Genomic DNA, 24,820 nt, shown 5'->3' with positions numbered 1-24,820 from the left:
TGAAATAACTTAAATTTTTGCCTAATTACTTAGGTGAAAAGAGTCATTTGGTAAAAAAAACCAAACAAACTAAACTCCCTCCAAAAAATCCCAAACTAACAACAATTAAAAAAAAACAACCTGAAGGCATCACATGATTTCTGACTTTTAATCCTACCATACTCCTAAAGGCTCACAGAAATATATCAGTATACCTATTGACATTCAGAATTGGATTAAGACAGAAGAGAATCCAACAAAGTCTAATGAAAAAACAGGAAAAGCCTTAAAAGTAAAAACAATACCCTTGGACCTCAACGAGTCTAGAAGGGCAACATCATTTTCACATTCTATTTATGTAGTGCTGTGGGAAAAATCTTTACTAGGTAATATCTTGCTCTCAATTATTTTTAAATTGTTTTGCCTGATTATTATTTTAGATACATTCGCTATTTGGAACAATGAATTTAAATTAAAAGACAATCAACCACTCTAGTTGTAATCCCACCTGGTCTCCAGGGTCTGCAACATCATTTCTAATGAACCTGGCACCTGAATAACCTTTGAATATGTTTTTAAGGGGAAAAAATATATATACTTTGCTTGTGAAAAATTAATTATAAGCAGAATCCTTACTTAGGATTCCTTTAACAGGAACACAACAAAGGCCAATAATTTCCTCCAAAATTAACTGTACAGTGTCAACTACAGTACCAGTTCAGAGCTTCTGGCAGCTCTTTAAGACTAAAGCATTTCCCTTCATGAATTCAGGGCTGGAAAAGTCAAAATATTAAAGCAAATTATATAAAAGTATGTTTTTCAACAGAAAATATTAACATCAATGGCAATTCTCACTGAAGCTTTGTGATTCTGGTTTTTGGGCTGGTTGCTGAGGAAGCAGGATGGACACAGATATAGCCAGACAGGATGGAGATGATGGAGAGGAAGAACCACCAAATTAGCATATTTGAGGGAAAAAACCCACAGGATCTAGATTTTAGAAAAACTCACAAAAATGTGCAAGAGCTACGAAAATTATTAATTAATTAATGATTATTGTTTCTTGGAGATACTCTCTACCTATTTGAATTTTACTAAAAAATAGTATTTAAATGCACAAGAGATATAATTCTTTTTCTTAGCATGGATATAGATCTTTTGCCACATTCTGTTACAGCAAGTATTCACAGTGCCCTTCACAGACAACTGAATAATCTTGCAAATGCTGTGAGATAAACTTACTTACATTTTGGCTTTCAAAGAAAATGTAGACAGACTAAACTGATAAAGCAACTGTTCCTTAATCTCTTTCACAGTACAGAATTAGTTTCTCTCAATTCCAAAATGAATTGAGCATTCTTTGCATTTGATGTTTAAGTACCTGTAAATTTAACAGTTTTTCCCACTACAGAGGGAAAGGGATTTAGTACAAGCTCTGCACAGGACAGAAGGCTGTGCTAGCTGAAGAAATTTCACTCAGCAAGCAATCTTTTCTGTAGACCATTCAACAGACTGTGTTTGCTGTCATTTATTTTGAGCAAACTTTCAACATCTGCCAGCAACTTGAGTCTCTCTCACAGATTTTTATACTCGCCTCATCCAGACTAGATCTGCTCATCCACTGGTATGGAAATTAGCAGAATGCCAGTACAGACTAAACAGGGGTAGGAAAAACCCCAAAGCCAACATTTTCAATGAAATGTCACTTTGATTCTTTCACAATTTTGCTTGGAACCTGCACACACAAAGAATAAAGGAAAAATGCAAGTTATTTTTTAATCAGTTCTGTAAAACTTACAATGACCATGAGAGTTATATCTTTTCAGCCTTAAAGCTTGATTATAAACACATAGAGAATATTTACTGTCTCAGGTATTAGGGTAAAAGAATCCCTTAATGACTAGAAAATGTTCACAGCTTCCTATGCTTGAAGAGGAAGAAGGGGAAGAGAGGGAAGACACAACTGTTTGAAAAGAGAACTCCAGATTTGTTCTTGCATATCATGAGAGGGTAGGGGCTGGGAAATGGCCTTCAAGAAACCCTCAGCTGTCCATTGCAGAGCTTCAGGTTCTCTGATCTCATCCCTTCCCACTTCCCCCTTCCAGTATTCAGCCTGGCACCTATTCCAATGCCATGGCATGGAAAGACATTCCACAGTACAGGCACATATCACTGACCCAACTGAGCTATGGAGGCAGTTCTTCAGTTCTGCAGAAATATTCACCATTGCCAAGTGCAACCTACAAAGCAGCTATTTGTTTCTCTTATTTATAAGTACCCCCAAACACAATACCAGCACCACTTTCTGTGTCTGCTTGGAACAGAGGAAGATCCCTAACTACATTTTATTGTCCCAGTAGAGACTCACACACTTGTTGGCTACTCATAAGCATCAAATGAAATAAAATGTGTAATACTATCATATTGATACTAAAGCTTTAAGATTATTTAAAATACAATTTATTTGAGTATGAATTTAAAGCTTAATAGGAAGGACTAAAATGCATTTCTTATAACAATTAAATCACAATCCAAAAACTCCCCCTGAAATAACCTGTTAAATTGTTCCAAATAACAAGTAAATAAAGAAAGAACAGCTCATCCTGCTATGTACTGAAGTGGACAAGTCAGTTTTCACACTGGTCACTTGGTTTGACACTGAATTCCATTAAACAATTAATCTATGCTATGTAACATGACTTTTGCAATGGTGCAACACAATCACATCCATCCAGTCCATGGAAATTCAATGCAAGTAGGGGAGAAAAATGGGAAAAATAGGAAAAACTGCAGCACAAAACCCCTAACAACTAAGACACCAGAAGTCTACAGTTGCTCTGTGATGAGCCACCAGAGGAACATTCAAATGTAACCTTGAAAGGTTTAACACAGAACTTTAACTGATACGAAGATCACACAGGATTATGCATTTTCAGGGGGGGAAATAAGAGAATTTATCCTGGAATAAGTTATTAATTTTCATAGAATTTCATTAAGATATGCTATAAGGAGATTGTAAAGTTAAGCAAAATTTATTTTGGAATGTTTAGGGAAACAAAGGAAAGGAAAGGGAAGAATCAAGGTAGTTCAGGGATGAACAAACAGAAAAAAAAATGTGAGAAGGAGACTGAAATAAGCTGGCTGCTTGTGCCTGTTTCTCCATTTAAACCACTGAAACATTCAGTGGACAAGATCCATCTCCTTGCCCCCAACACCTCAGAGAATACAGAGTAAACAATATTAAATACTAATAATCATCTGGCATTAATATGTTTTGACAGACACTGTATTTATACTAGTTAATTAAGCTTGCTCAAACTGGGTCTCTATAAGTGAAAATGACCCCTGCTCTATATTAACCTCCAGAAGCTCTTTGAAATGGAGTTGGTTGTCCTGGGGGGAAACTTTTCCCACATTTCAACCACCTGACAGTTTGTCAATAAATTTACAGAGACTACAAGTTTTCATCAGCTTTTCTTATTATTTTACTTTTATATACAAACATAATCTATTATCTACATGCAACATACTATATATAGAAGGAAAACATTCATATATTCTTTAATGCATAAAATACACAGTTCTATATTCCTATATAGCAGATATTTAAAATTATATTTATATAGAAATATATTTTAAAATAAAAAAATTACACTATTATATAATATATACAATGCATATGATATATAACATGCACATAGGCAGGCATAGATGACAAGAAAATAACAAAATTGAAATACTATCATTTAGTGTTAGATTTTAAGCATTTAGGCAAGTAGAGGAATTTAACTCTACATACCGAAACTGTCAAACAATCCAAACTACTTTACCCGTTTGAGGAGGAATATAGTTTTAAGAGAATTGTTATGAAATGATAACCACTAGCACAGCTGAAGTGATGTTTTATACTCACTTTGCATAGTCAAAGAGCCTGCTGTCCCAGAGCTGGTGAGTGCCTCTATATCCAGAATGGAAGAAACAAGAATCTGTACCATCAAACTGGTTGAGACCATCCTCTGAGTTTTTTGAGGCGTGGCTGTGCACCACATCGAGCAGGACTGTGATGCCCATGGAGTGAGCAACGTCAATCATTTCCTTCAGGTCGTCAGGGGTTCCGTAGCGGCTGCACAAACACAACGTGGGACAGTCACGATTTGTGCTGGCAACACTGAACATTCAGCATGGGAACCACATCAAAGTCAGCAGCTCCTCATCACCTACTTTATAGATGCACACAGGTTGTTTTTCAGCCTCCTAAGCAGTAGCTATTGCTTACAAACTAACATTTCAAAGCATTTTTCATTAGAGGAATTCCATCATCCACACAATCCAGAAATAGATTCAGTTTTACTCTTCCCTGTTTAATAATACATCAAATTTAGTATAAAAGGTAACAGATACAACTTAAAGCTGCTATTTATTATTGAACACTTCCTTAGCTCATAAGGGACAAGAATATATTCATACTGCTGGAATAAAGTAACACAATGATTACAAAAGTATATGTATAATCCACAAAATTCACAAAATACACCATCTGCTGTTTTCCTGCCTAGTTATTAGATTTTGGTACTACACAATTTTCTTCTTTTTTAAAAAAAATATTTTTGCCTCCTCTCTGACATGCCTGTTTCAACTAATTAAGCCAGTTTAAAACTGCCAATCTAAATTTTGCCTGGTTGCCACTTGAGCTGCTCTAAGATTAAAAAAAAACAAAAAAAAATTTAATTGACTTCCACATTTATCATAATTTGCTTAACAACTACCAAAATTCATTTTTCATGTAATTTTACCCTATGCCTCAAATCTAAGTACAGTCTGTTACAAGCCTGTAAGAGTTTCCACAGAACACAGAGAGCCGTGATTTTAATCAAGTTCATTATGAACAGTGTGTAGTTCTGTTTGCCATAAAACAAAGCCCTACACATCCTGTTTGTTGCTGCCAAGAATTCCACAACCCCAAAGCCATGCATAAAGACTGCTGAAGGTGGTTTACCTGGAATATGCTATAGCAGCTGAAGTTACTTATAGACTTTTTGTCTGCATCCTATCCCAAGCATTTCACAGAGCAGCTGATCACTGTGCCAAATTGATTTCAGATTTAAGAGGAAGGTACAGCAAACACCTAAGCCATTGTTTCCCCATTAAACACCTTCTTGCAAACACACACCTGCAAGCAACACTGATTTCAATGGATGGGAAGAAAGGGAAAAGAACAGAGAAGATGCTGGAGCACTTAAACTTACCTTGATGCTGCGAAGAAACTTGTGACCTGATAACCAAAACTAGCATAGTATGCATGTTCCATAATAGCCATCAGCTGGACACAGTTATAGCCTATAATAAAAACAAATATAAGAAACAAGTGCCTCAAGGATAGTTAAAAGAGTATTCAATACTTGTAACATCCATTCCAGTCCTCTTTCATTTTAGCTGTCTCTGACCCTAATGGTTAATGACTAAAGATTCAGTAACTTTCACAAAGCAATTCTACCTAATAGTTTATACTTGTGTGATCTCCTTACAAATGAAACAGTCAATTTTTCAAGTGATCTACACCTATTGAGTCTCCCAGATATAGATAGAAATAAGTATAATCATTATTTAACTTCAGAATATTGGTTATGCCAACCTGCATGTCCTGAACTGCTTCAACTTTTGACACTTGCAGTCAGGGGGTCTAGGTTAGACACTGGCTACACATGACAAAAATCACAGGATGGTTTGGGTTGGAAGAGAACTAAAAACATCTGCTAGCTCCCACTACTCTGCCATGGGCAGGAACATTTCCATTAACCAGATTGCTCAACACACCTTCCAGGGATGGGGCATCCATAACTTCTCTGAGCAACTTATTCCAGTGTCTCACCATCCTCACAGTAAAGAACTTCTTCCTACTGCCCAACCTAAATAAACCCTCCTTTAATTTAAGGCCACCCCATTCCTGATGTCCACTTGAACATCAAGCCACTGACTGAAACTCTGGGTGTGACTATCCTGGTAATTCCTTATCCACCAAGTGGCCCATCTGTCAGACCACATCTCTCCAGCTTAGGGACAATACTCTAACTTCATGACATTTGAATTTTTTTTTATCCAATCAAAATCACTTCAATTATTTTTTCCCTCTAGAAGAGTCTTCTCAAAAGAAAAAAGAGAAGTGTAATGTGTTTTTATTCCAAATTCACCCAAGAAACAAAGCAGTCCAAGAGGGCTGGGGGACACACTGTGCTGTATCACCAAGATAGTTCAGTGCTTTCTTCAGGAAGGGAACTCTAAAGAATCAGGTTTTATCTATAGGCTATTAAGACTCACACCACCACCACCATGTCTCTGTTTGAAGAAAAGAATCACTTCATTCCTTAGTTTCAATAAGATGCTGTGAGATTTTTTTATTTTTCCTCAGTTTTTTATAGCTGTGACATTTAAAACCAGAGCTATTATTAGAAGACAGTTGGTGTGAGCTCAGCAATTTGTCAGATTCATTGCTGATTTATAATTCAGGCTCAATGTACTTGTTTTTATTTACAGCAGTTTTATAAATAAACAGCATCAAATTAATCTCATTCAATTTGCTTGCTACTTATTTTACTATTTGTCATGCACGTATTTCTACAAACTAGTAATATATCAGAGTTCTCATATAGCGATGTCTTTAAGCTTGTCCTAAAAAGTAAGACATTCCAAAACTGAATCTAACAGACCTTACAAATATATTTTAAAAATACTTAATTCTCACAATGTTTACTTAACATAAACAAGAAGGAACATTAGTTATAATTTCTGTATACCCTAAATTTGACATTGCTTTTATTATTTGGTCTCTCAGCCTTTTCATAACGTTTCTCCACAAAGGAAAAATTGTAGGCAAAGCAGAATGCTTTCCTAACTCTGTAAATTCTATTAGCTCCCTAGGACAAGTGAAATTCTTTGGCAGTAAGGAGTCACAGATATAAAATGTAAAATCCAAAACTGCTTTTTATTAAGGGCTTCCAGACGTGCAAACTCCCTCATCTCACCTGCAATCTCAACTTTACCAAAAGGCAAAAGCCACAAACCACTGACAACATGTAAAGCTACAAGAAAATGTCTTCTACAAGCATAATAAAAAAAAAAAGTCAAACACAAACACACCCACCATCCACAGAGGTTTCAGCTACAGAGGTCATGATTATTTTACAGCAATGTAAAATACATATTTCATCATATGGCAGTAATAGGGAGAAAGTTCTAACATTGTCCATTTTGGAAACAGTGCAAAGACCATGGGAAAAAATAATTAAAGTGAAATTGAGGTGAACACTTTTGCTGTGCTTCCTGAGATAATGGTACCAGCTTTTTCACACATCCTCTCCAATATACTTCTTTTCCTGAAGAAGGTCTTTCATATTTAAAGTTTTCTTGTTCTGATACTTCAGAGCTACTGCTCAGGAATAAAAGAAGCCTAGCATGCTTATTCTGAGAAAACAAAGAAGAAATATCCAGGTATTTATTTTGTCTTTCCTCAGAACTAAGCTTTACACTAGTAGAACCAATTAAGAATGAAGTATTTTCTGAAGAATGTCACAAAAACAGGTCCCTTTTCAAGCTGAAAGCAAACCATGCCAAAAGCAAATTACCTTGCAATACTTATCTGGGGCTTTAACAATTGCATTTTACTTAAAAATCTGGAATGGACTTTGATTCATATTTCCTATTTCAGTCCTCATTTGTTCTCCATAAATTTCACTTGTTTATAATTTTTGCTTACCTAAGAATCTATTTTTATAGTATGTGTGATTGGGAAATGCAAAAATACTTCTAGATACTTGACAGTTATCTTTTCTAATGAGCATAGGCAGATAAAATTATCTCTGCAAGCACTTCTAGTATTACTCACCAAGATCCTTTATTCTAGGTAGTACATTGTATGTGAAGTTTTTATAAGAAGCTACTTTCCCTTCTGGAGAAGCAATTCCCACATGAGATTCATAGATTCTTAGGCTTTTTAATCTTTTCGGAGAAGGATTCTTATGCTATAAGAGAAAAAACAGAGTTGTCATTAGGAACTGCTAATGAGTGTTGTCATAACCACATGATTTGCAAGATGAAAAACAATTTAAGGTTTATTTTGCTTTTCCTCTAAGAGCATTTTAAGCATTTCAGAAGCAATTGACCATTTTAAGCTGTTAAAGCAAATGTATGTTTGAAATTAACATCCTTTATGAACAAGAAACTGAACATTCATGATTCAACACTTTTCTTATACTCTCTTTAAATTACACTTCATTGTTCTAACTGATAGTAGCCACTCCACTTGATGTCCTTCTGAATCACTATGAAGCTTGTTGGAAAATAGAGAGAGAAAATCGTAAGATAGGGTTTTTTATGTTCTTAAGCACACCTGTTTTTTTGCAGGTACATGAAATCACTGCCTTCTCCTAACTGAAACTTTAAAATATTTTATTCCTAAAGAATACAGTTCCATAACAAAGAATCACCTATATTCTAATTACTTAGGATTAAAATACAATTAAAAAATCCCAAGTCTGGAGATCAGTAGACAGCATTTCTAGATGATAAAAATACGAGAAGAATACAGAAGACATTAAAGTTAATATCCTATTTGTTAGTTTATTATTCAGGTGAAATTTTGAAAAGGTAGAACAAAACTAGTTAAATACACACATGAGAACAGAAACTAAAGGAACAATGTGAACACTAAAACTTCTGGTTGAAGCTTATTACCTGTGATTTCTTTCCATTGGACACGTCTACTATTCATAAAGAACTTTTTTTTTTTTTTTTTTTTTTTTTTCTCCAGTAAGGCCTTGTCTGCACCCAGAAGTTCTGGCTTCTTTTTCATTTTAGTTTATCCCAATCTCTACATTTCAAAAATACCTACCCATTCCTTTTCTTGATGACACTGAATATCACACAGCATCATACAGAGAGCAGGTCACCAAATTGATAAAGACTGCACACTTTAATAAGAGTTAATGTACATTATGTTACCTATTTTCAAAGAAAATATTTTCCATGCCAGTAACTTTTTCTCTATCAAGCAGCTACTTGATAATTTGAGGTAGATGAAAAAAATTAATTCAAAATAGAAGAAATCTCCAATATAAATCATTGCATACCACTTTTCAGGGAAAACATGAGAAAGTTTAATATGAAACAACATCACTCAGACAGTCTGAAGTTTCCAAATGTTCTCCTAGGGTATTTTTCATATGTGATGCAAAGAGTTCTCTCCCTTGTAGCAGTGTGTGAGAAGAAAGAGTACTTTAAATTCAATAATGAGATTTTCCTGATACAAAGAAACCAGGATTTGATTGGAGCGTGGGCATTTTATTTTGGAAGTTTTTCTTCTGACTTCATGGAATATTAACCTAGTGTTGAACTGAACATTGCATTTGCAGATAACCAATCCTTAAATCCAGTATTGATAATTCCCTGCTCTCCTCCCTACCAAGAAAAGCCATCTTGTCCCAGAATACCTGTCAATCTTGCCTAACAGATGGCAAAGCAAGTTTAAAACACCAGGTTAATAACTATTTTTATATATTCTACAGGAGGCTGAAAAAACAGCTCAAAACCATCCATCATTAAAGCCATTTATTTCTGTCAAAGCCATGAATAAAAGCCCTTCATCTCTCAGCTGTTTTAGCCAGCTTGCTATCTCCTTTTATTTTCTTCCAAACAGGGATACAAAGATAACATTATACACTTCTTGAAAATAATATTGAAGCCTTACTATATATGACTGTGGTGGATTCCAGTGAACCCAATCATAATTCACTTTGTCTTCATCACGGACCACGTATCTCGCCCAGGGTGAAATGCGATAGAGGAGGGCGCCGTTTTGAGCACGAATCACCACCTATAAAATAACACAACATAAGCAGGCAGTCACTTATAGTCACAGGAAGCCTTCCATGCAAGCCACAGCACAGAATGAAATAGCATACTACACAGAAATTTAATTTATAGAACACACAAACACACAATACAAGTCAAGAGAAGGAAGAACGACCCTGCTCACAGGGATGATTTGCAAAGGGACAGTAAACCAGACATGTCAGACAGGAGTGATGCTCACCAGCAAGAGCTGAAAGGTGAGGATAGATACAAGCTTTATATAAGTTATGGGAGAAGCAGCCTTCCCAAATACATCTGTTAGGTTCCCTAATTACCCCTGTCATTGTTATTTCCTTTGCATGTTCTTATAAATTTAAATAGACGTACAGTATAATGCCATTAGGATGAGAACTGTGATTTGTTTTACTTGGCAAACAAACAATCTAGTAAGGCAATTTTAATATCTTAATTCCATCTTCTTTTTCATGCTCTGTGAGTCCTTAACAATGCCACATAGGCTGGAACCACAGATAACACAAGAAGCACAGGACAGTTTTGCATTAAGGCAAAGAAGAAGTTCCACCTCTCCTACATCCTCCCACCCCATCCCACCTCCCCTCTCCTCAGCACAGAAGGAACAGCACCACTCTGGTTTTGCTTGGTAACTTGGCCGCCACTAAAACAGTAACACAGATGGTTTGCAAATTTAAAACCTAGAAATGTACAAGCAAGTGATGGCACAGAATTCTTAATTCTGCTTTTTTTAGGAAAGTGATGACTGAGACTTTTTAGCTTGTTTGTTGGTTTTACAGGGATTTTTTTTTTTTTTTTTTTTAAGAAAAACTATGAAATTATTAGAAGACTCAAATGGGAAAGGGATTGAGTTGTTTTCCAGCTCCTTTCTCTGTTTAGAAAAGTGACTTGTCTTTGCTCTCAATTCCTAACAGGTAGTCTGGAAGAAAAAATTACCAAGAATTGCCTTTTCACCTCAGACAAGTGTCTTTCATTGTTTTGATAATTATCTGTATCCTTAACCCAGTAATGGAAGAAGGATCACAGAATCATGTTCAGTTGAAAGGGACCTTTTAAAGGTCATCTCCACTAACAAAGAGGAAAATATGTTAATGGAAGTTGATAGAATAAGGCAAGGAAGTATGATTGCTGTGCCTCAGTACATAGTAGTATCATAACTCCAAAAATTCAAAATAGGTTTTAGAAGATGGAGTGATGGATACCAAAAACCTCACCAGAAAAAGCAGAGAGAGTTACTGCAAACAGTGTAAAGTTGCATGGAGAATTTCTTCTGTTAGCTGTGCTAGCAAAGCTGATCCAAAGAGTATTTCTGCAAATGATACCAACACTGTGAAGATCCTCCTTGCTGATAGCATTGACAATTTGCAAATTACTCTTAAAATAATAAAACTTATCTCCTCTCTCTAATATCACACTTCTGATGGTGCTATTGCTTCTTTTATTATTTTGTCCCAATTTACCCATCACAGAAATAAGATGATTACTGCATATAATAACCAACTCATCTTGGCATTCCTTTTTCCTAATATTTTAGCATAATTCACACTAGACAGGCTTATGAAGTGTGGGCACATTTAAGAAATGTGAAGTAATTAATCTACATTCAGAACATTAATTAGCTGTAGTACTGGTTTAATCCAAAAATGATACTAGAGGGGGGAAAAGTAAATTTCTTTATTATGATATATTAATCCAGTCACGCACTGTCTTTAATTAAAGCCATTAAGCAATGAAAAAGTTAGGAAAAAGATAGAAATTAGAAAACCATTTAAATGACCAACCAGTTACTTCACTTTTTCAATTTATGCTTCTAGAGTTACACTGCACAACCAAACTCTGTATCCTATCCTTCTGACAAATTGTAAGAACTTCTGTTGTTCTGTAGTCAGATAAATTGACCTTATTTTCCCTCATTTGTGAAACACCAGTGCATTTGATCTCCCATTTATTCAGAAGTCATTTTGTTCAGGTGCTAGTTTTGCATTTATTCAAAACACCTACAAAGCCAAATTTAAGGGCTACACTTTTCAGGAACTGAGAGATGTACAGGAAGTTGTACAAGTTTCTAGCAACATTCATAGGCAGAATTTTAACAGATAAAACTAAAACTTCCTAGAAATACATATGTTTATTTGTCTTATGATAGTAAGGGTTGGGTTTACACACTTGAACAATCTTAAACTTTAGTCTGCTCTATTTTAAGGCTCACAATCTAAATTTTTCTGCTCATTCATTTTAAAACTTTGCTTTCAGTTCTATTATGCAAACATAAAAAAACCCTCCCATGCTCAAAAGAAAATATTGCCACAGAAGCACTAGGTTGGAAGAGACCTTTAATGTCATAGAGTCCAACCCAAGATACATTCATCTAACAATAGAAGCAATGTAATTTGACCATGAAAATATCAGAAAAATCTCAAAAAACAAACAAACAAACAAACAAAAAAAAAAAAAAGGAGGGGGGGGAGCACTTATTTTAAACAAGTAATCATAAAATTTATTTGTTGCCTTTTTTACAGTATAGGTGGTCTTAGTTTTCAAATATGTCCAGCCAAGGCTATGGATTAACCTCACTCCTACAGTAGAAAACTCAAGTTTGCTTATTTGTTGTTGTAATTTTTGAGTATCATGAACTGTGCTCAAAGAAAGCAGAGTCAAGAAAAACAATTATTACAACACCAGAGCTGGAAAAGTTGCATTCTTTCCTTTTCTGGTTTGTAAAAGCATAATCAACACAGTGTCCTTGTGGATCTATCAAGTGATCCCCGGCAATTTCAATTCTCAGTTACTATGCTGGTTTAATATATTTCTTAATTTTATGTGAATACCATTTACAGAGTCTCTCCTAGCCTTAATTATCAAGTCCTGTATTCAATCATCTTATTCCTCAGCCCTGATTTTGTATAAACCTATTAATAAAGTTAGAAATAAAAATACTCCAAATAATGTTTTCTGAAGTTTCTTGAGACAGAACTCTCATATCACCACACTGAGCTGAAGCATGAGCAAAGAAACTGGAAAAAACTGAATGGCAGCACAAAACAAATAGCAATTTAGCCTAAGACTGACAAAAATAGCTCTAATGCAAGCAGTCTGACAGCTTTAACTCCCATATTTGCTTTGCTGTTGAAACAATTACATATAAGTAAAAGTTGTAATAAAATGAGTAAAAATATAAAGCACACATAAAGGAAAGACAGGTGAAAACTCTTGCTTGATTCACCCCAAATTACGACTTCTGGTCCCTTCTCTGCAGTGTCCAGACAGAAGAATTAGTGGCTGTGTATACTCTAAATGTGCTGTTACAGATTTTACATTCATAAGGAATACTTAATGTAGTCATTACACAGTGCTTTTGTCAGAGAACCTATAAATCAGTTTAACAGATATTGTACTTTTCCTCCAAACTAGTTTGAAATGAGTAAAAACAAATTCGTAAAAGTTGCAGCCTAACCAGCTACTATTTAGTTCATCAAGACTTTATAGATGATTTTACATTTCTAATCAACTCAAAAAATTGTTCTCTAAAGATCATATATGAAACCATGATGCACATTAAATTAAGCTTTTTATTTCATTTTCACAAGGCATATCCCTGATAATTCCTCAATGTATATGAGGAGGCACATCCCACTATTTGATATAAAAACTACAGCCCCCATTAAACAAAGCTTTTAAAATACATAGCATGCAACACATGTCTAGTGAACCAAGCAAATTGACAAAAACTTACCCTCATCACAAATAACCTGTTTTAGAGTTATTTAGACTTAAGTTAAAGAAAATCCTATGTAAAAATAAACTCTGTATTTTTGATCCTATTATTACAGAAGACACTCCAAGAAGAGGACAAGTGCAAGGGAAAAAAAATGAAATCCAGGTTTCCAGCACAAGCTAATACACCTTCCCCAATTAATGGAAAAAAAAAAAAAAAAAAAAAGCAAAAAACTATTTAAGAGGAAAGAAACCAGTACCTCAAAAGAGTTACATTTACATTGTCTAAATTTAGATAGAATGAAATAAAGACAAAATAACAGATGTAAAGAACTTGCTATTGTCTACATCAATGACTTCTTTGTGTGTAACATGAGATAAAGTGATATATTATCAAACTGCATAGTACATGGACATCATGATTTTTCATTTTGTATCTGTGTGCTGAGAGGGAAGTGTCTTAAAACAGCAAGCCTGTTTAGAACTCTACAAAAAAGATGTTTTTTTCTCCCCCTATTTCCAGAGTCTCCATGATGGCTTTCCCACTGTAAAGGTCTAACACAAGGATGTAGGAAATTCAAAGTAAGTCATGCTGATTCTTTGCCTACATCAAGTCTACAAATTGCTCACCTAAATAGTTTAGGGTTTTTCCCCACCTTCCCTAGTGGTAAGTATTCAAAATTTTGATGAGACCTTTGATTGTCACATGATTCTGGCTTTATTTATGGAAATAAATTGTCTCACAGAAATAAGTGTCAGGAAGACAGAATGATAATGTCCTTCAAAACCTGACATTAAAAAGTCAATTTGTTCTAAAAATGGACATGACACAGACACATAATTTATATTAAGTACAACTGCAAAACAACAGAAGTGAAGACCTTAACCTATGCTGCATATTTTTTGTATGCAAAGGTTAAAAATTTATGTTTGGTACTCATTTTCCATTATAGGGATGTTGGATGTATTTTCAAAGTTTCTGTCTGAAGTGTTCAGCATCTTGAAGTTTAGCATCCCAAACCACTGTAATAAGTGCTGTGGATTTCACAGATGAGTTCATCTAACACAGAAGAAACATGATCTTAAACCTGAGTTTTATGGCATCAGCACTATTAAGTGATTGATTCTGAAGAACTTTCAGATCTGAATAAAAACCACTAGAAAAACAAATGTACATCTTAGAGAGAGAAAACATAACCAACAAAGGCTGGCTTTGAAGGTGTGCAAAAGTGCATTCCAATTTTCCAAATGCTGGACTGCTGGAAGACAAAGCAGAACCTAAATCTCCCAATAACATTAGCACCAAAGCGACAACACATTCCATGTCCATCCACAGGACAGGAAATTCATGGTATGGGGAGTAGGTTGTAGGATAAAACTAAATATAGGGGTTATGAGTCTGTTTAATGATGTTTAAAGCTCTCAAGAGCAGTTTATTAAAGTTAAGGGGAAACCATCACTCTGAGGTCAGTCCAGTATCATAAAGAAAACGCAATAACACACAAGAGCAATTCAGAAGCTGAAATGGGTCTCATTTAATATAATGATGCTGCCAATGCAGGACAAGTGAGATTGAGAGGCCTTGATTTTTCAGGCATTTGAGACTCTTGGGTATCCCATCATTCTGCCTTTCCAAAATAACACAGGCCTTTTATATTATCCACAGTACAGCCAACAACTCCTTCTGGATGTCTTGGGGCATATAAAGGAAAACACTGTGCTTACATTCAGACAATTTTCAACCTACTGTGACTCAGTGAAATCTGCTGGTTTTTTATGAACAGACACCAGACATTTTTTCTTAGATGATCTATAATGATAAAAAGTATGAAAGGTTCACAACAAATTTAAAAGCTTTGTCACAAAAATAAATTCAGACAAAATGCAAATCCATGTTTAAAAATGAAGCTTAATGTGGCTGTGCTATTGTTATGACAGATTAAGCTCTGCAGTAACAGGACACAAACCACCACATTGAAATTTGATATGCTTGTGAATATCACTTTTTTCTTTGTGTTTGTCTACCTTCATCTTCTCTACACATCAGCTCCATTTAGCTACCCCAACTCCCAGTGTACACACACTAAGATCTTCAGAACAGTGTGGGAGAATAATTCAAGGGACAGTTGCACAAGATCAGACAACTTCTCTGCTCAGCAACCACTCCTTTAGCTTTCAGAGTCTGCATCTAAAGCAGACTTCAAATCCATACATGAGCATTTCATTTAATTATGATGTGCTCCCATAAGGTGTCTGCCTCTGTTTCCACTAATTAGGAGACAGGCTTAAACATTAGAAACAAAAAACCATGCTGTCATTCTATATTTTTCAGATATTTATTTTGATTTAAAAGTATAATCTTCTGGACTAGTTATTTAAATTATATATATATATATATATATACTCACACACACACATTATATATAATTTAAAGATATTACTGATGTTTGAGAAATCTGTTATATAGTGGTTTATCATTTATACTCGAGCTAGGGAAAGGAATATTATGAAATGATAACTAAATAACTGATGAATATAATCAATCCAATAAATTGCTCTGAAACACTGTATTATTATTTCATTACTTTAATAGCTTGAAAACATTTAGAATGATTCTTGGTATATGTGGCTTTTCATACAATGATATAATTAAATTGGCCATCAAACCAACAATAGCTAATAAAATGAGAGAGTGGACTAGCTTTAATATAAATATGGAAATGTCAGCAACTTGTTATATAAGGGCAATAAGCTATTATTTCAGTATTTTACAATCTACAGTATTTCATTACCTTCAGATCTATTCATTTCTGACACTAAATTATCCAAATATAAAAGGAATACATCATCTCATATCAATAACATGCATCTGACTTAAAAGCAAGTTCAATGCAAAGCATAAAGCATGGGCAGGATAAGCTCTTAAAGACTCCCTAGAAAGTTATATTAGATGCTGTGATAACATAACAAGGTTTTACCACTACATGATTTTTTTTAGAAATTTAACATCAAGGTATTTCCTTCCCTCAGTTGTTCTAAAAGTATATGAAAACAGAAAACAACTGCTTGAATACCCAGATTTATTTTTTTTTAATGTGCACTGTAGAGAAAAAAGTTTACATTTTTACTTTTGCTGTAAATAAATAGGGTAACCAGGAAAAAAGCACTACAAATTTACAAGAATACAAAAGAATCTGACCCAATATACTTTGGACGCATTGCTGCTGTAAGAAGACCTGGAATTAGATTTTATTTCATAAATGCTGTTCAGTTTCCAAGACAGGTCCTGCATTCAAGATGTCAATATAATCCTGCTATTCTCTTTATCTTTAAATTGTAAATCCTTTTCTCAACACCCTCAAGTTGCTCCAGAAACAGAATCTCAGAGCTGTTTAGGTTGGAAAAGACCATAGAGTCCCACAGCTAGCCCAGCAACATGCTCACCATTAAACCATGTCCCTGAGTATTTTCTTGAAAACTTCTGAGCATGGCAACTCCATGCTCAACTCCCCTCTTCCAATGCATGACCACTCTTTCCTAAAACCCAGTCTACACCTCTTCTGGCACAACTGGAAGAAATTTCCTCTTTGGCTTGCCACTTGTTACCTGGGAGAAGAGACCACTCCCACCATGCTACAATCCATCAGCTGGAAGTACCTTTCCCTGTACGCCTCTGCCTGGAACCCAGAAACCTGGGAGCTTTGAACTTTCTGTGATTCTGACACTGACCCCCAGCAGAACACTGCTTTTGACTCGAGGCCTTGGAGAAGGCTTCCAAATTTGAGTGATGAAGTTAGAGTCACAGGTGTGTAGTTAGAAAAGGAGTATGTGATTTCACATGGTGAAGGGTTTTTAATGTATAGTAATAGGTATGGGACAAGATGAAGGGTTTTGGGTGTTGTCTCTGTCTTCCTTATTCTTCATGATTTCAGGTAGTCATTTCTGGTTGGTCACAAGAGTTTGGGTATTGGGTCATAAGTATAAATAATATAAGTATTAGTTCTTTATTGGACTGTTCAGCTTTAAAAGACCTTGTAACTATCTCAATTCAGCTCCATTTTGCTCACTTTTAGCTGGTAGCTGGAAGTGTTACAGAACCACGAACTTTAGATATGATTTACTAAACAACCAAATCCAAACACAAGAAATTTGTCTCCTTCATGTTTTTAATCCTGACTCTGAGTGAAGACAAGAAAATGAAGACAAGAAAATGAAGACAAGCCACTAATTAAGTGGTGCAGCTAACCCATTTACATTCATCCACATAAAGAATCAACCCTGACTTTAAGATAGAACACATGGTTCTGATGATCTTTTGCCAGTGGACTATAAACTGAGGCCATTTACAACAGAAAATAAAATCACATCACCCCCTCATGAACACAAGAGGAAACCAAAGAGCAACTCCTCTGTATAGGTCAGCACTGGTTTGTGAGAGAAGCACTGGAATCTAGAGGCAGCACTCCCTTTTATTTGGTTCTTAATGCACAGGACCACAGCAGAACACTCTCTGATAATACAGTGAATCCTGCTGCAGAGCCCAGGACTGGAATCTAGAGTTTCTTGTTCAAAAGTTCACTTGACAGCAGCTTTACATAAAAATACAAAAGCCTGATAAAAATTTGGGATAGAACAGCATGGTAAACAGCATTATTCTGTGCCTCGCTCTTCTTGCTCCTGCACAGCCCTGTAACAAAGCTCAGGAGAGGCAGCAAGGAAGCAAAGGAATCAGCAGCTCTTCAACACTTCAGCTTCTCCAGCTCAGGAGTAGCTTCCCAAATGAACCTACACCCAAACAGGTGGGGCAAGAAGCATGGAAAATGGGAGATCTTTACAGAACTCAACTTGCCCTGAAAAACTTTACCACACTCTATTCATACTGCTCCAAATAACCAAGAAATCGAGCATATCTGTCAAGGTGCTTGTAGACTGAAGTTATTTCCTTACAGTGAATTGATCATAAACCTTGAAATGAAATTTTGGAAAGAATGGACATCATGTTGCTTCTTCCAGGCTGTTCTCCCTCCTAAATTGCAAATTGGTTACACTGGAAAGAAAAAGTAATAGAACACTAGCCACATTATTCCTTTGCCCAGCTTTATTTTCCTGATCAATTTAGGATTACTACCAAAACTAAATCAGCTGATACAAAGACATCTGGCTTGCTCTTTTTCTTCCTAATCATTTTCTGAAAAAGAAATCTGCTAAAGAGACAAGCATTTCAATTAAATATTGAAAAAATATTCCTTAGTTATCAGACACAATAGTACTATTTAGGTAGTTTACAAAATTCAAAATGTTTAACAAAATTCTGCAGACAAATCTGTGCCATTCAGAAATCATTGGAGACAGTTATTTGCTCTGTAAATATATCATGACATCAGCTATTACAATTTAAACTTATGGATATTAAATATTTGTTCACAATTCCCCTTCTTTCCCTGTCCCTTCTCCCTCAGCGAAAGAAAATAAATTAAGATTAAAATACTATCAAGATATGAAAGAAGCAAAAGCCTATCTTCTAAGCCAAGTCATGCTTTGATTTTCCAAAAGAGGGAGATGCAGCTCCATTTGTGATTTAAGTATTTCAATTGCATTGCAGAACTTCTGAACATCTTTAGCTAGTTTACTGAATCAGATTAAAAAGGAAAACTTTTGTTCCTTTTTCTGTTTTTGTGCCTCTCTTAGAAAACTAATAGAAACTAGTATTGACAGAAATGAAGGATAGACAGTTCATTTTCACAGTGGAAAAACACATCTGTGCTGAGGGGAACTTTTTAGTCTAGAACCCTGATTTTGAAAATCTCTTCCCCCCAAAAAATTAATAAGTCCAAGGAAAATTAATCTCTAAAATACACAGCTGAAAAAATATTTTCCTTCTCTTAATCAGAAACAAGTTACTATAAGAACAGTGACGAAGCTCAAAGACTATAAAAATCTGTATGCATTATATAGAAGCACTCCTGTATGTATTGTTATACTCTTAGTTAAGAGGCTTGGGGTACAACCTCTCCTATGTGTCCATGAAGAGCTGCACATTGTTTAATAAATCCAGTCAACATCAAGAGACCATTTACCTCCCAATGGGGAGATAACTCTTCCTGCTGGAAAACCTCATCTGCAACCCAAAGAAGTCTGCAATAATTTCCTGAAGGGTCATGGCTCACAATCACATGGTGAAACATGAAGGGTACTGCCACAGAATTAATGTTCTACTTCCATCAGCATGACTTACATCCAGAAATGCCTATGGTATGTGATTTAAGTCCTGTTTAGTCACTTCAAAATCCCAGGAACACATGTCTGTTTCTTCTTGCACATTGGGTATGTACCATGATGCTGCAGAACACTTGTTTCATTCATGGTTCAAATTTGCAAACCTGGTGATTGTTTTTTGGGTTGGGTTTTTTTTTTTTTGCATCCTACTGATCATTTAATACATGACATTTAAGTGATACAGAACTTAGCAGACTGAGCAAGGATATTCCCTTTTCCCCCAAGCTAAGGTAAAAATCACAACAATTAAAAGTGCTTCTATGTGTACATGTACACGAAACAGAAAACATTTCTTCAGGAAGGTTTCAACTGAAATCAATTTTAGTACCTCTGCTCAGGTACTCAAGACTTCCTCTGTAAAAGCCAACTGAGTGCACATTACCTATCTACTAATGACAACAATTTCCCCAGGAAAGTGTTTCATTCCCCTATATTGGGCACTTATGATACATCTAGACAGGGTGCTGGGCTATCATGACCAGACCATACTTTTGTCAAGAATGGTTGAACCAGAGGATCCTTGAGGTCCCTTCTAACCAGGTATTCTATGTTTCTATTTATATCTTACAACCCTGGAAGTCCACCACATCTTTAACACTTCTGTCCCCAGAATCCTAGCCACCAGCCTGCCATTATTAATAGATATCCTGGGTTTTCACATTCTCATTATAAACACGTTTTTGACTGCAGACTGCTTGAAGTGCATGAGACCTGAACTCCACACCAGTGTGGTACTATGCTGCTGCACCTCCTGAGCAACAGGGTCAGCTGCAACACCATCTATTTCATCAGTGACAGTAATTACACTTGATTAATTTTACTAGCAGTGGTTCCCTGACAGATTAACCTACCTGCTCACCATATTTGATTCCTTTTCAAGGTTTACAAGTTTAACACAGAGCATGCAGTTCTACTATGAAGTATAGGATAGAGTGGTAAAAACTAAAAGGATTAGGATTTAAAACTACTCTTCACAACTAGCTTTCCTCTACCCAGCACTTTATGAATACAAATGTACTTTTAGGTACTATAAATCATGATTAATAAGCTGTTAATGTTCTGACTCAATGTAGTACTTCCTTTGCACACTTGAATATTAAAAAGGGTAATACATTTGGACTGGAAAACTATTAAAACAAATCACAGTGAACTTTGAAAGCATTTTGTACAAACTGATGAAAGAACAGTGTTGTTCATGCTTGCTTCAATCTTATACTGGCCTTGGCACCTACAACTGTTCAGCAATCACTGATACCACTCAACATTCAAGAGTATCTGTAGAAAAATAGTGTTAACAAGTGCACAAGTTATCAAATCTAATCACCTCATTATAAGAACACAAGATACTCCCTCAAAAAACTATGAACATCATCATTCAAACACATAAAATATATATACACACACAGAGCCATGAAGAATTAAAGGATACAGATTTAACAAAAAATGAAATGTAGAGTTATTAAAAAAGTTTCTACCACTTTCTGAGGTGCTCTTTCCAGGAAAAATATATGAACTACATTTCATGAATACTCAAGTGATACTAGTAGCATATATAGATTCATGCACCTACCCAGCACACTGTTAGCTAAAGTGTCAGATGAGTTTATTATTCTAAAAAAATTATTGTTCTGGCAATAATTTCAGAAATCACATATCTATTGTCATAACTAGAAAACTGAACAATAACTTCTATTTTAATATATCCCCTCCAGCTCACAAAAGAAAATTTAGTGGTTCTGCTACATGGATTCTTCTCCTAGTTAGTGTTACAGGGCAGCAGGTAGCTCTACCATAATTATCAATATTTTTCAAGTACTGATCTTGCCATTTTTTCTTATTTTAATGTGTGAAAATATTTTAGAACTTGACCATGAATTTGGAAATTATTTTCAATTAGGTTTAAATTCTTAAAGGATTCAACTTCCCAATTGTTTTCCATTTTCTGTGTTCCTTGGCAGTCCTGTAAATAATACTATGCAAGTTTCCCAGTGCAGATACTAAGATCTCAGTTTTTACCAATACTATCCCTAAACTCCACTAAAACTATTTCAAAATCAGGATCTTCCCAACAACAGTGAGAACATAATTTATAGGTACATTTAAGCAGTTGGGAAAATAATTTATAAATAAACAGTAAAAGGACAAAGTGTAACACTGATTAAATTCCTGCATTAATAAGATCACATATGATGAGACTTGCTATAGAAGTCTATCCATGATAATTTTAAAAGCTTTCTGTGTCCTGTAAAAAGTAATTAAGAATACCAAAAATGAAGGAAAAAAAATCAGTTATTTTCCAGCACAAAATAAGGTAAATACTTGCACTCCAACTGCTATCACTGTAGAATGACAAACATGCTGATGTTTAAGCAAAATATCTTTCAAACTACCTCATTAGAAACAATGAGAGGTAAAAAGGCATTTTTTATTAAAGGATAACATTTGGCTTTGGGTTTAAATCTGTGCTCACTTATGACATCTGTCAGAAGCTTAAAAGCCAGCACTAGCCTACCACAATAGCAACAGTATTTGTTCACAGAAATCACTCTAAGCTCCCAATTGATCCATGGAAGAAAGAAAAAAAGACACCCTTTTCTAACAGGTAACCTTATTTTGAAGATGGATGTCAAAAATCACAAGGGAGTCACTCAACTATCATAAGCATCCATCTCTTGACATAGAAAAAGTGTCAGAAGATTTACAGAAGGTTTTTTAATTACCCATTTTCTGTAATGTTTATATTTACTCATGAGAAGACTGCCTGAAGAGCTACAGCAGACAGCCTGCTACTATTGAAAACAGGCAAACGTTTGACCTCTGCTCCTCATTTATTTTCACACGAAAATATTTTTTGACCTGATCTAAATTAGTGTCACCGACTACACTCCATCCATTTCCCACTCTGGCTTAGATATTACTAATTTAAAAGAAATGACCTTGTTACCATTTCAGAACTTGGCACTCATCTGTGTGGAACTGAAGATCAAAGCAGAGTAGACAGAAGCTAAAGATAAGGACCTTCTGGAGGAGACATTTCTTCCCCTAACAGATTAATCACCACAATAATGTCTGAAGTTGACTATTTTAACTTAACTATTAAAGAATCATACTGGTAAAAGAAACTTTTAAAGCTGTAATTCCCTTAGTAAAGAAAAATGAGAAATACTTTCATTACTAGAAAGAAGTCTGTTGCTTAGTCTAGTGCAGACACCAGTGCCTGTGTATTTCAACACTACCTCTGCAATCTGCATAGCAATTTCTATCTGCAAACAATCACTATTCTCAGCTTCTACATGAACAAAGAACACCAAAACTGTGCTCTAACACACAAAATACAGACATTTATGAGCAATTACAAATGTTTGAACCATGTAGCTCAAGGAAAACTGACAGAAAAGCAGCAGCATTCTGCACCCATTAGTAGAATGAGGGAGGATGAGATCTGCTGTAGTATGAGGGTAAGGTACATGCCTACCATGTGCATACTCCAAAAGCTTTTGTGATAAACCATCTCTGAACTACCTGAACTGGATACTTTTTAATTTTTTTCTTAGTGCCATCATCTGACTACATCACAAGTACACACTGTGAAGTGTTGGATTCAGTCCTGAAGGCACCAAGGAATGAAAAAAAGTGTCATGAAAGATTATTAGCAAAGCCACAGATGAAGCTGGGAGTAGCTCCATATGGATGGAGCCATCATTTGTGACTCCATACACTCATGAATCAAGTTTCTAAATACTTGATCTATACTCAAAAAAAAAGAAAAAAATTTGTTTCACATGCAGACAGGCAGTCCTGCTTCAAAAGCCTGTTGGATCACAATGAATTTTGAGTGTCAGTGGCAGCCACATAACTTTGTCTAAAACTGACCATGGAAAGCACAATTAAAGTGACAGGATAGAAAAACAATAATACAATAATAAAGGAAAAACTAACAATCTATTCTGCCAGTGGGCATCTTTTGGCTTTTCAGAAAACTCAGAGCAACTACAGAAGTACAGCAATTCACCTTGGAAGTACATCATATCTAGTGCAATCAGCAGCAATTCTGCACACTAAACAAATTATGTATAATGCAATCCTTGCTTTATGGAGTTTATATTTCAAAGAAAATGCTGAACAGGAAAAAAAATACTATCAAGACCTGTACTTCAAAATAAGGAGATATGACCAGTGATTATCTAAGGAAAAAAAAATCTCCTTACATTGCTCCAAAGGCATTTAAGAATCTATACTTTTTTTGCTACTATGCTAATAATTATCAACACTCATCATCATTCACACCTCTTATCTTTACAAAGAGCATAGAATATTCTATAGTAGATGAGTCAAGAGTTTTGCAGATAAAACACAAAAGGTAAATTTAGCAGCAATCAAAAAAGCTTACCTACTTGCATCTCAAAACCATGGAAAATATTAAATAGCCATTCTGCACTCTAATACCTTGCTGCATAATCACTGCATTTGAGTTGCAGACAACAGTTTTCTTTCCTGTTCTGTAAAATAAAAACAGCTTTCTTGTCCTTGAATGATTATTCCTAAATGTCTATTTATCTGTATTTTTATTGGGATGATTTCACAAGCCATAGCAAAAAGCATAGAGATAAGCACAAACACTGAGTAAGCATTTCCAGAGCATTTTTATACATATCTTTGTTTTAACAGATTTCTTATTTCCCTAAGCTGATTTCCAGCAGAAAAATGAGGATTTTTTTTTCAGTATTTTAGTTTTGTTGAGGGGATCTCTGAAAATGTAGTAACATTATACAAATGCTCCCAGTTTCATAATTTTCCTAGTCCTATAGGTAATTTCAGTACATTTCTTTCCTTTACTACTTATTACTGCCCTCTATTAGCACCCAGTATCCCTGAAACTCAAGCTCTGAGTGCAATAAAGCACATCTCTGATTTAAATCAATTTCACCTAGAAATCATCAACTCTGCTGTTGTCATTAAGTGTATTTGTACTAAG

General features: G+C 35.1%; 1 protein-coding gene across 2 annotated transcripts in view; it reads right to left on the bottom strand.

Annotated features, from left to right (window-relative positions):
* The window catches only part of GBE1 (1,4-alpha-glucan branching enzyme 1), a 136,928-nt gene that overhangs the window by 70,747 nt on the left and 41,361 nt on the right, over nt 1-24,820 (bottom strand). For both annotated transcript variants that reach the window (XM_056482866.1, XM_056482874.1), the window contains exons 4-7: nt 9,719-9,844; nt 7,859-7,994; nt 5,226-5,316; nt 3,893-4,102 (exon numbers count right to left, since the gene is read on the bottom strand). In XM_056482866.1, coding sequence (XP_056338841.1) covers nt 3,893-4,102; nt 5,226-5,316; nt 7,859-7,994; nt 9,719-9,844 — 563 coding nt within the window. The remainder of the gene's footprint in view (nt 1-3,892; nt 4,103-5,225; nt 5,317-7,858; nt 7,995-9,718; nt 9,845-24,820) is intronic.

Source organism: Oenanthe melanoleuca, chromosome 1 (assembly GCF_029582105.1).
Source record: "Oenanthe melanoleuca isolate GR-GAL-2019-014 chromosome 1, OMel1.0, whole genome shotgun sequence".
Classification (NCBI taxonomy): domain Eukaryota; kingdom Metazoa; phylum Chordata; class Aves; order Passeriformes; family Muscicapidae; genus Oenanthe; species Oenanthe melanoleuca.
Note: the sequence above shows the minus strand (reverse complement) of the source record. Positions and strands in the feature narration are given on the sequence as shown.